Source organism: Equus caballus, chromosome 9, assembly GCF_041296265.1.
Source record: "Equus caballus isolate H_3958 breed thoroughbred chromosome 9, TB-T2T, whole genome shotgun sequence".
Taxonomy (NCBI): domain Eukaryota; kingdom Metazoa; phylum Chordata; class Mammalia; order Perissodactyla; family Equidae; genus Equus; species Equus caballus.
Window position 1 is genome coordinate 12650557 of NC_091692.1, and position 13138 is coordinate 12663694.

The window sequence follows — 13138 nt, forward strand, 5'->3', positions numbered from 1 at the left end:
ATACCACAAATTTATAACTGTGAAAACAACAGTATCTTTGTTGGAGAATAAAGCTGTCATTTAGAGATGTTTATCAAGCAAGAATTTTTCTTTTAAAATAATTTATTGAAAATGAACCACGAAAGCTTTATCATCTTTGGACCATCTTCCAGGATATTAAAAGAGTCTTATAAAAGTCAGATCTTAAAATAATTGTTTGGGGCCAGCCCCATGGCTTAGTGGTTATGTTCAGCATGCTCCACTTGAGCAGCCCAGGTTTGGTTCCTGGGTATGGACCTACACCACTTGTCGGCAGCAATGTGGCAGAGACCTACATACAAAAAATAGAAGAAGATTGGCAAGATGTTAGCTCAGGGCAAATCTTCCTCAGCAAGGACAACAACAAAAAATAATCCTTTAAATGGGATTGTATTGGATGTAGATATGGATAAGGAAGATGATCAAAGCACGTTAACCTTTCTGGAAGACAGTTGAGTAGCATGTATTACAGCCTTAAAAAAAATCTGAGTATCATATCCTTTGATCTAGGAAAGAAACCCCTATGGTAGCCTAAGGAAGGAACAGGGATATAGAAAGACTGACTTAGAACTAACTCTACTCATTTCAACATTACTGTTTCTAGGGAAAATTTGGAAGTAGTGTAAATGCCAATAAAAAGGAAATGGTTTCTCAAAGTAGTACAATGACATGGCATAGAGTTATATAAGTCTATAATCAGCATGTAAGGCAAAAATTTTGTATAGTCATAATTACCTTTGAAAGTCCCTTAGAGAGGCCATATTGGTTTGTATCCTGTCTTAATATATCCAACAAAGCTAGTTTTTCCTTCAGAGGGGAATACATGGCTGTTTCTTTGATTAGGAGCCATGAATGTTTAAAAAATACCTTTTTAAACATAAGAATCATAGAGCAATAGCTACTCACAGAAGTTTACGAACTGAGACTTTTCCCATCTCATCCTTACTCTGGGGCATGTGCTCATGCTTGGAATCATAAACACTGATGATTTGAATTTATGTAATTTAAGTGTACACACAATGCAACTCCACTGCACTTAGATTCCATCAATATAGAAACTTCAAAATGTCTAGAATGAAATGTACTCAAAAAACTTTCACAGTGATCATCTTTGGGTGAGTTTTGTTTTATTTATACTTTTCTAAATTTTCTATAGTGAACACATTTTTAATTAGGAAAAAGTTATTTAAAATTATCCTGCACAATGTTGAAAACTATGCCGCCTTTGACCTATCTCACCCAGATATTGGAAGGATTACTGAGATATTTGCTTAGCTCTTATTTAAAAGCTGTACTTGGATAGGTCACATGTAAATTTGTGGTACATTGTGTGTCCTAAAAGTCACCTTCCAAACAGAATGAAAGGGCACCAGGAAATCCTCTCGTTTTTCCTTGGATTATCACCCTGCATAGTGCATTTCGGGGTGGGGGGGAAGATAAAAGGGGATTTTGATGGCTAGGAACGACCTGGTTTGTGAAGAAAATAGTTTTTTTTAATGCAGCTTTTGCATAGTATTTAATTTACCATCTCCTGGCTCTGATGTCAGGAATGTGCTAGGCTTTTTGTATGGGTAATGTCATTTATTTTTCCAACAACACTTTGAGGTGAATAAGTGTTTTTTAAATTTTAACAGGTTATTTTTTAAAATATCTATTTCATAGTTGAAGTAGTTAAATTGGGAGAGGTAAAACAGCTTACTCATGACCACACAGCTAGTTAAGGGGCAGACCTGTCCAATTTCACTGTAAAATATTGCCTCTTGGGTCTGTGGTCATATCTTTTATTACCATGTACGGTATTCAGCATACATTCTGAAAATGAATAGCCATGCTCTTAAGGCTCTGTATGTGTTAGCTGATTGCTTTCAGAGAGTAGGCACATTTATTATTTTACATACTCCTAAGTCCATAGTGTATGGGGTGATGAATAGAACCCCAACACTGTCTTTTCAATCTTACTTCCTTTTGTTTCCCTGTATTTAAAATAATAAATTTTTGTACCTGAGAAGTATAAGATTGAAGGAATTGGCCAGATGTACAATAATTAGAAGTGGCAGAGCTATAATTAGGAGCTCATTCTTATGACTTTTTTGGTCCACTTTTGCTTCTAAATGCTGCCTCACCATCTTTACCATCATAATCCTTATTCCTCTGCCCTCTGCCTTTTGTATAGAAAAAAAAGAGGTAGTTCACAGAATAAAACTGTAAACAGATTCATATTCATAATTGTTATGTATCGAAACACTAAGCTTGCATAGATGCCATAGAAATCTGTTCTGGGTTTTATGAAACATAACAAGAGACAAAGGAAAGGCCGTATAGAGCCTTGAATAGCCATCAGAGTAAGTGGACTGATGTCAACTTAGTTTCCTTTTTTCTGTTTAGTCTTCTCTAGAATACTGATGAGAAAATTGCTCTCGCTGCTACAATTCTCTGTAGTCATTGCTGAGACCTACTTCTCCCGTTGCTTCTGAAATACTTGATGTCAGAAAGGCAGTTGATTAGTTTGATGTTATCTATAAAATCGTTTTAGTCATTGTAGAAGTAGTCTTTTGAAAAATTAAGGTAGCATAGATTGAGTAGGAAGAGTGCAGGCTTTGGTGTTAGCAACCTGAGCTGAGTTTTTATTTAGTTTATGTTTTTCAGACCTGGGTTACAGTTTGGCTCTGTCTTTTGCTAGTTGTCTGACCTTGATCTAATTGTTTAACTTTTGAGGGTCAGAGAGGGCACTAGGGCTAGAGGTACTCATACCTATTCTTAGACTTGTTGGGAAGATGAAGAGTGCTGTCACAGGTGACAACTCCTATCTCAGTGTCAGGCAAAGAGGAATTACTCAGTGTTCCCTTTTTCCTTCTCATCCAATCCCTTTTATCTGAAGTTTTTAATGTTGTTTTCTATTCTAGGTGGATTGTAGACATGGAAGGTGCACCGGGTACCTTATATGAAGGGGAAAAATTTCAGCTTCTATTTAAGTTTAGTAGTCGATATCCTTTTGACTCTCCTCAGGTAACTGCCTTGCTTTTAAAAATTATATTTTTAGATTATAGCAAAATGCTAAATTAGTGATTTTTAACTGTTAAAAACTTATAAAAGAAGTGCATCATAATTATGTGAATAGATCTGTTCCTCCATCTTATTTGTAATATAATCAAAATCTTACGAACATTTTACTTCACTGAGATTAGGGCTTTGCTGCTTTCGTACTTCTAACAACTTAAGACTGTTTCTTATCCATGGATGTTAGTAGGAAAAGGGATGGGAATCTAATCCCGGCCCATGGCTTGTGGGAGAACTTAGCAAGAGGCCCTTATTTCTAGATAAGATGATAGAATACCATTGTAAAGAGGCCAGTGCTTTGCTGAAAGGAGCACTTCTTTGCTTTTGCATTGACGTGCTGTCTTTGCAGCCTTTTGGTACCATACTGCAAGGGCAGAACATATTACAAGATATTAAGTATCTAGACATTAGCCCAGAATCGGATCATTATAGGTTGAGGCACAGTCAGTTCAGTTAATGGCTTAGTACTTGGACAAGGGATCATGGTGATAGAGGCACATTTTTGAGAGCTGTTCAACTGTGGTGAATGATTAATCATTGGAGCTTAGAGAAAGGGAGATTCTAGGATGACTTCCAGATTTCTGGCTTGGTAAGATTGGTAAATGAGTTACTAGTGGCAAAATGCTAAGATGTAACGCCAGCTCTATTTAGTATTGCTAGTTAACGAGGTGTTCTAGATGATGAAATTTCCCAAATATTTGAAATTCAACTTTTTAGGTGCTAAAATATGCTATTTTTGAGGGAAATTATATTTCATTCCCACTTTAAATAGAATATACCAAACATAGCTTAATCTTCTCTTGGCCATGTGAGAATAGGGGTGAAAGTTAATTATTGTTTTGTGCTATAGATAAAGAGAGAATTGTTTTAAAGCATAGAGTTAAATGGAAACTGACTCCTTGAGTTCTAAAGTTTTCATGTGAGCAGAAAATTAAGACTTCAGAGGCTCATTTTTATCATTTTCATGAAAATAAAGTGAAGGGATATATGTTGTCATGACCTCTATAATAAGCACATGTAGACTATAATCAAAAACCAAAGCAGGGGCCGGCCCCGTGGCCAAGTGGTTAAGTTCGCGTGCTCTACTTCAGCAGCCCAGGTTTCACCGGTTCGGAGCCTGGGTGGGGACACGGCACCGCTCATCAAGCTGTGCTGAGGTAGCATCCCACACGCCACAACTGGAAGGACCCACAACTAAAAACAATATATACATCTACGTACCCAGGGACTTTGGGGAGAAAAAGGAAAAATAAAATCTTTAAAAAAAAAACCACCAAAGCAAAAGACTTCCTTCTCTCCAGAAAATGATCTCCACTTTCTGTTATTGCCCTTTTGGCTTATCGACATCATTTCTGAATGCTAATGCTCAAAGACAGTGGGGTCTCAGGTATCCCCTTGCCACCTTCAACCTATTCCTCTACCTCACTTCAGTTAAGTTTGTTGAAGGTCTGTCAAGGAAGAATATGACTAGTCAACTCCGAAGCTTGTGACTAGGGGGATATTAGAGAAGGCTTACTCTGAGAGCTCACAAATTTTTCATCAGAGGAAAATAATATCTCTGAACATGAAACTTAAGTCAAAAGTGTTCTCTAAATTCTCTCCTTAGTATTTACTTCTGAATCAACTATCAAACTTAAGCATCATTTGAATTTCATCTTTGATATTTTTATAGGTTAGAGCTTTTGTAATAAATTCTCTCTATCATCTTATCTTAAATTCTTTATATTCTCCTTCCCTGGTTTTATTTCTGTCTGCTCTTCTGATTTTGGTGTTCTCCAGGTTCTTATTCAGCACTCCCTTACTCTTCTCACTCTTTTTCTCTAATGTCTTCAGCCATCTTAAACAGCTAACTCCCAGATCTACAGCTCTGTGTACAGCTTCTTCTTTCTGAGGTTTAATGTCACCCCTTGTTGGACATCTCTACTTGAATACCTCCAGATATCTCAAATTTAACACATCTACACTCAATCGTTTCCAATAACAAAATAAGGAAAAAAGGTTTTTGTCTTGGGTTACTGTCTACCTATCTGCCTGTGTTAAAATTCTTCCCTTTCCCTTGCTGTTAAATGCAGTTTTTCAAATCTTTTCACAGTGCTTAAGTCAGTCCGCTCTTGTCTTACTGTCAGTGCTGTAGTGCAAGTTTTATCTTTCGTTTGGACTATTACAAAATAGCCTCTGGTTCTTTCCACTCTTAGCCATCCTTTCACAGTGCCTTTAGGTTTCTCTGAAGAACCTACGGTCACCACCATCTTCGCCCTCCTCAGGTTCTTTGTTTCCTGTGGAGTCAAGTCTAAAAACTCTTTAGTTTAGCACTCAAGTCCTTTTTTGGTCAAATCCAGACTTAACCATTTCAGCCACACATTACCACTATGCATTCTACAATAAAGTAATATTTATATTAGACTTGATAATATAATTTCCCTTCTAATTGTGTCTTGTAACAGCTCTTAATGAAGTGGTTAGGGAAGATGGATTCATCCTCATTTTATAATTGAAGAAATTGAAGCTTATAGAAGTAAAATCTTATTTGTGGTTAATATGAAGCTAGTAGTAGCTAGTAGAACAGTGAAGACTCAACCTGTTACTTCTCTCCCATACTGCCAATTAGACGTGAGTACCAACATGGGGGAAATGGCTATCCATTCAGTAATGTTATCTCTGAAAGTGAAAGATTATATGTAGAATGATACTTTTGAAAGCTCTAGGGCAGTGATTGCCAATCTTTTGGAATATGAGGATTCCTTTCTTAACATCAATTAATTTTTTAGTCCCTTCCATATTAGAGAAGTAGTATATTCTAATATCCATGATTGAGAAGATGACAGAGCTTCTCTGAATCTAGTAGTACTTTAAAACTATTTTTTAAAATTTTGTTAATCACATCATCTGTGATTATGAATAGATTATCATCACACCCAGAATAATTATAATGGATCCAACCATCAGTGCTTGATGTGCATGTAGATTTCAAGATATTTCCAATAACTGAAACTTTCCAGAGGTCCATTGCTCTGGGGAAATGTTTGGAACCACGCTAGGGCAGTAAAATTCCGCATTCACCAAAGGTTGTATTTGATGAGACCCAGCAGCATTGGCACTTGTTAGATAATTAATCTTTTATTTTTCTATGCAATAAGCAGTACTAAATTTACCACTACTTAACAAGAGTAGAATTTGGGGGGAATATCCCTAGGATAGACCAATCTCATTATGAAATTATTACTTTTGTATCTGTAAGATCTGTAAGACCACACATAAACTTTATAGCTCGCTGTGGTTTTTTCCCCTACTAGTTATGATTCATTTCTCACGTGTCTCACTGTACAGTGAAAAAGCTATCTAATAGATTGTGTTTAGCCCAGTCATTTGCTGTAAAAGAAAAAAATCGCAAAAAAAAAAAGCTTTTTCCATTAATGTGGGAGCAGAGATGAGGTACCTTTTCATCACTGTTTTCTGCTAATGTGCACTTACCATCAGCCATACAGAAAATAAAATATCTTTATTTATATATTCTATTTTCCTATGCTAGGATACAGGTAAATGGTTGGTTAATTTAATGTGTATTGAGCATGAATTGTGTGTGAAACACTGTCCTGTGTACTTTTAGAGATGGGGGAGAGTACAGAAATTAAAAAGGCGTTGGGCCTGCCTTTAAAGAGCTTATAATCTGTTTAGTATTTGGATAGGTAGACATTTATTTATTCTGTAATATTTATTGAGCACATATCATAGGACAGACACTGTCCTAAGTGTTGACGATTCAGTGGTAAACAAAATGACAAAAAAATAAATAAATAAAACCCTGCGTTTGTGGAGTTTGTATTCTTATAGAAAGAGACAGACAATAAATAATAAATAAAATACATGTAGAATGAAAGATAGTGGGGAAAAAATAGAAAAGGGGAATGACAGTGTTGCAGCATTGGGTAGAATGATCAGGAAAGATTTCACTGAGGTGACAGTGAAACAGAGATCTGAAAGAGGTGAGGTCAGTGAGTCAGCCATGTGAAAAAGATGAGAGAAAGAGCAGGTGAAGACAAAAATGCAAAGACCCTGAATATGGACCTACGTGGTGGGTCCCTGGAGTGGTACATAAGCAAGAGGAGGAGTGTCAGGCTTAGGGCAGAGACAGAATTTGGTCTGGAGGGGCCAGTACAAGATTGTGCAGGACATTTGAAGCCCATTGTAAGAATTTTAACTTTTACTGTGGATGATATTGGAAGTCTTTTAAGATTTTGAGCAGAGGAACACCGTGATTCTACATAAAATTGAAAGGAAAAATCTGACTGTTGTGTGGCAGATTGACTGCTGGGGGCACAGGAGCGCAGGGAGGCCAGATAAGCTCCTGCAGTGATCCGGTGAGAGGTGACGGGGACTTGCCCCGGAAGGGCAGCATGGAGGCTGTGGAAGGTGGCCGTACTTTGCACCTATTTTAAAGGTTGAGCCAACAGGATTTGCTGATGGATTGATGTGGAATGTGAATGAAGGAAAGGCGTCAAGGAAGACTCCACAATTTTTGGCCTATGCAACTGGAAGGACAATAAATTGAAGTATGACTTGTATCCCTTGGCTTGTAAAAGACAAAACAGCGACCGATTTAGAATAGAATGAGGGGGCAAAGAAAAACTTGTTTGCACTGGGACTTAAAGAACAAGGAGAGTTTCTGTCAGAAGTGCAGTAAAGCGTGAAAGGATGCGGCCTCTTCTGAGACTTACAAGCATGTGCTGTTGTAGTTTTACGTTAGCTACATGGAGAGCTACAGCAGGAGATGAAAATGGAATGGTATTTTGGGACCTATGAAAGAGGGTCTTGCAATGTGAAGGAGTTAGAAATTTATGTTGAAGGAACTGGGAGGTATGGTTAGTGTCCATTGAAACTATGAAGTCCTCCCGCTTAGCGTCCTTAGTGTTTTGCTGCTTTTCCTTTTCACTTCCTCACATTAGCAGTTCTTCTCTTCCTTCAGATATCCACTGTCCTACAGCCCCTTCCTCTGTTGAAACACCCCCACTGAATGAAACACATCTATATTATCTTGTAAATGTGCCAGTTATACTATTTTTTAAAGCTTTTCAACTCTAATTTTTGTCGAAGAAATTTTAGGCATTTTAGAAATAAGAGGGGAAGTGTTTTTTTAGGGGGAAGTGGACAATGTCTGTTTAGTCCTGAAACCATATTAATGCTAAGAGCAGTGCTGAAAATATACTTACCTTGATTATGAAGCTTTAGAAATGCTGGGGCAAAAGAGTAATTACTTTCCCCTCACCCTTTTTCCCTTCCTATTTATGCCCCTTTGACACAGACCGTTTTATTCTGTTGCTCTAAATTAAATTCCCTAATTACAGAACCTGTTTTCGTCCTTCTTGTTCTTGGTCTGAGTCTCCGTGCTCTTTCATGTGATGGTGGCTAAGCTTCCAGAGTCTTAAATAATAATTTTTATTGGCTTAAGTTGTCTGTCAGCTAGGGACCTGACAAGGAGAATGTGAATGTGAACCTTGTTCATTGAAGCCTTGAGGGTAAAGCAGAGGGAAGACGAAGGAGAAGACTGGCAGGCCGGAAGTTCGTGGGGGATGAGGGAGAGAATGCTTACCGTCCAAGGGAACTCAAGTTTAGTTTCATTGTATCTGGGAATTTGGTCTCTGCAATACATGTGAAGCTGCATGGTAGTGGTAATTATGGAAGACCAGGAAAACTATTAACATTGATGCTGCTGATACATATTTGATGACTAAAAAGAGAGTTGAATTGAAAACTTTGCTAAAATTCCAATCCCCAGTTACTTTTGTCAAATATTTACTGTTTATTCTAGACTACCTATATCATATATCATTCATAATTAGATATATAGTTTATTACAATAAACTCTCTGTTTATATGTTTAGTTTTTATAATTGCCCATTAAGTATTGTCATCTACTTGTAATTTTAATCACAGAAAACATTTCCTCATATTGTCCCTGGAGAAACCTGCTAGATGGTTTTTATAATTATTTCCTGTCTTGTTCTGCTCATTCTGTATATATTGTGTTTTGACCTAGCTTGACACCATATTAGGTGTCTGACTTTTCTAAATTACTTCCAGAGCACTAGTTTGAACACAGTAGTATGCCTTCCTTGTGGTAAGATTGCAATATTGTGAGGTCATTCATTATTGAGCTTGATGTTTAGAAATCCTTATGTTATGAGTACTGTGAATTTCGTATTAGAAACAGTTACCTAATCTCCATCCTTTATTTTGTCACTATTGGTGGCTTTCAGTTTGAATTTTCATAGTTTTATGAAAGACACTACATTTAGTACCCAGAAGTTACCTGGAGGTTGACTTGCTTAAAATTTTATGCTGAATGCGGGATATGCATACTTAAAAAAATCTTGAGCATAATTCTCTTCTAGATCTCACCTGCTCTTTAAAGTGAACCACACGGATAGGGAGATGTTTGGAAATTTAGAGACATCCGAGGACTCCTTCTAATGCAGACTGAGTACTTCAGACGTGATTCACATGCATTAGACCTAAGATCTTTTTCTAAAATTGTGACTTTTCCCCCATCAAATAGCTTGTTCTTGAAAATCTGTAATTCCATTTTACTCAGTTTGGTTTATGCATTGGGGAATGTGTGCAATCTCCAGTTGCTAACTGTTTAATCTATATGACTAGTTTGAATCTGAATAAATAATTTTAAAAATAAATTAGTAAAGTTCTTATTCATTCTCTTTGGTTTCAAATTCATTATGTTCAGTTGTCTTTGTCACATCTGTTTTAGATAGTTTTATCAGCTACTTGGAACTTAAGAAAAGGTTTTTGAACTCTGGAAACAGCTTAATCATCTCAGAAGTTTTCAGAACCTACTTGGCTACATTAAAACAACTGAAATATGTGTTTTCTCCTTTGGCATGTATTGTGTCTTAAATAAGGAGGGTGGTTAAGAGCATGATCTTGAAGAAATGTGGGCTTGGTTACACTCCCCATCACATGCAGAGAACCAGAAAAGCAAGGTTTACGTCAAAACTGTGTGTGGAAACTGCTTCCTAGCCTTTTACAGGAATAAACTGTTGAAAAAGTTTTTTTCTTTTACTTCAGGAGTTCATTTCTGGCATGTAAACTCAGTCTTCCCGTGTTTAGGTAAACTTCTAAAATTCTGTATTTGGCAAGTTAGGCCCTAGGGGTTACCTATAATGTGTGCAACTAATTAATTCCCCTGTTTTTGGTTGCTAAGAGTTTCCGGCTGGCTGGATTTGCCCTGTGTGCAACATGTTAGAAAGCTCCAGCTTTCTTTTTTTTCTTAGGGTTATTATTGACATCTGATTTATTTTTATTTCAGTCGCCTCAGACTCCAAAGCTATTTCTGTCATCTTGCTGTCTGGCTCCCTTCTCTGCTTACACAGTGTCTCCTGCTTCTGCTGTCGCTGTCATCTACTGCTACTCATCCCTTTTCTTTCTCTTCGCTCCTAATTTCCTCTTGGTTCGTGCATGCTTTTTGGCTCTCAGGCCAAGTGATTTAGTTTATAATCGTTTCTCTCCAAGAAGAATACTGCTTTCCTTTTTGGGTTTAACTGTCTGTGCACTTCTTCCTTGATGGTTGCTGATAACGTTGATTCATTTTTGCCAAAGAAGATAACTTGGCATGCCGTTCTTCATTTTGGGACACTTTTCAAAGCACTGTTCTACATGACTTCTTAAAAAAGAGACCTTTAAAAAATAGTTGTGTTCAGGGAATAAGCTCTCAGGTATTGCTTGTGTTCTTAATGAATTATCCTACTGGTCAAATAGCATTTTGTGGCAAAATGAATACCCCAAAGCAGATGCATATTCTGGGAGATCTATGAACTCCCACTCGAAACATCTACAGAACGTTGTGGGAATATCAAATGAACAGGATATAATAAACTATCATTCATATTTATAAAAAATAAAATATAAATAAAATAAAATTATTAAAAAATTGAATTTAAAAAGTTAAAAAATTGTGGATAGATTCACTGTGGAACTGGAAGACCATTTAAGCAGTCATTTTCTTTTGCAGAGCAGCACTTTTTTAGCAAAAAAGTGATGATAAGGCACTTACACTGATAAAAATGATCGAGATAAGTGGTATGCTTTGAACACAGCGGTGCCAGAATCTTTCAGGGAGTTTTCTGCAATTGGGCAGGGCACGTAATTTGATATCTCTTACTTTGATACTACTTTTATTTTTCAGGTTTATTTTAGCCCTTTTTAGTGGGAATGGACGGTAGATAGCTAGAATTCAAAGAAAAAAATATATGCAAGTGTGTAAAGTCATTCCTTTGAGAAAAAAATCCTTTTATTGTCTTATGCTAGCTTCAGCCAACAAAATGAGTCCCATATGTTAGTAGTATATTTGAAATATTAGAGGACTCCTACTTGTATGAAAGAGTGCTTTGTTAAAATGTATATGTCTGTAAAATTGTAGTAAAATCAGATTTGTAGCTAGATATTTAAAAATAAAGCACAAACCTCGCTTAGGGTAATTTCCCATAGCATCTCATATAAACTATGACATACCTTACTCTGGCCACTCTTGTTTCATTGGCTCTCTTTTCTGCTCTATAAAGGAAAAAAAGAGTATGTCTAGAGCAATACATATTTCATCCGTTTCCGTCATAACTTAAAGTAGCGTTTCTTTGTACTAAGATTCTGCTATATTCAAGTGTGAGACAGTTTGCAGGGCTGAGAGAGATACCGTAAGTCTGGTTTAGGAACTATTGGTTTATATATGATGAGCTTTATAAAATACCATCATACCTACTGAATTAGAGTCTGTGAAAGTGGGGCCCTTGACTTTGCATTTTAAATTAGCCAGATCTTCAGGTGATTTTTTTAAAGACCAGGTCAGGAATTAGGAATTACTACTAAACAACAGAATGGAAAATGCTACATCTTACTGCAATATAAAATTCACTTCAAGATTGGTGGATTAATTTTTATATCAAAATAAATAATTTATTGTGAAGTAGCATTTATATAAACATTCTTAAATATAAGACTTCTACTTTCCTTGACCTACTTTGGGCTGTGTTTATAGATTCCTCAGGATATATGTCTTTACCCTCCTGCCTATTCAGATGCTTAGGGTGATATGTTTAAGAAACACTACTATTGAGATATTTGTTCAGTTAATTAGGGCAGAGGAAGAAAATAATAGATTTATTACCTCTTCAAAGCAGTGCTGAGGCAAGTGGAGAAAGGAAAAGCTGTTAGAATTGGGTAACAGAAAAAGCAGAGAAAAACAGCAAGTAATTGGGAGACTTATTCAACCTTTGTTTTTTTGTCTAGGCACATAATAATTTGCCGATTAATGAGTAGTAATTTTCACCCATCATAATGGACATGTGAGTTTAGAGGAGGTGGAATATGTAGCAGTCGTTTCCTTTTGCATACAGGACCCTAGGCGACTGCATTGTTATAGGTGGAGGGGGTGTTTCTACCACCTGTAACTCATACTGTCTCAACATTGAATACTTTCATCTGGAATTTCAGTGTGTTTGATTTCTGTACGCAGAGAGCAATGAGTAGAATTTGAAAAACCATTCTTATGTCTTTTACTAGTCTAAAAATACATGGTAATTTGAAATTTTTTTATAGGAGTTTGTGAAAAATACCTGAAATATAAAATAGATAATCTGGTTTTTTCCCTACTACATGGTCATTCATACAGTGAAACCAGTACTTACTGAGTTGATGAGAATAAATAATAAGCAGTTGCTTTTCTTGTTCCCGGCACTGATTTTGTTTGTTTTTAATTTGGTTTTTAACATTATGTGGAGAATATTTTATTTTTCGGTGATACAGAATATTTGAGTGTTAATGGAATTTTATTCTTTCTTAGGTCATGTTTACTGGTGAAAATATTCCTGTTCATCCTCATGTTTATAGCAATGGTCATATCTGTTTATCCATTCTAACAGAAGACTGGTCCCCAGCGCTCTCAGTCCAATCAGTCTGTCTTAGCATTATTAGCATGCTTTCCAGCTGCAAAGAAAAGGTAGGACTTCTCAGAATTATACCAGGTAATATGTCTTCTTTTAGTTTAGGTAGAGAAACTATT

General features: G+C 36.4%; 1 protein-coding gene across 1 annotated transcript in view; it reads left to right on the forward strand.

The window, feature by feature from the left end:
* Positions 1-13138, forward strand: part of UBE2W (ubiquitin conjugating enzyme E2 W) — a 69912-nt gene that overhangs the window by 37205 nt on the left and 19569 nt on the right. The window contains exons 3-4 of the mRNA NM_001433514.1: positions 2922-3024; positions 12920-13075. Of these exons, the coding sequence (NP_001420443.1) occupies positions 2922-3024; positions 12920-13075 (259 nt within the window). The remainder of the gene's footprint in view (positions 1-2921; positions 3025-12919; positions 13076-13138) is intronic.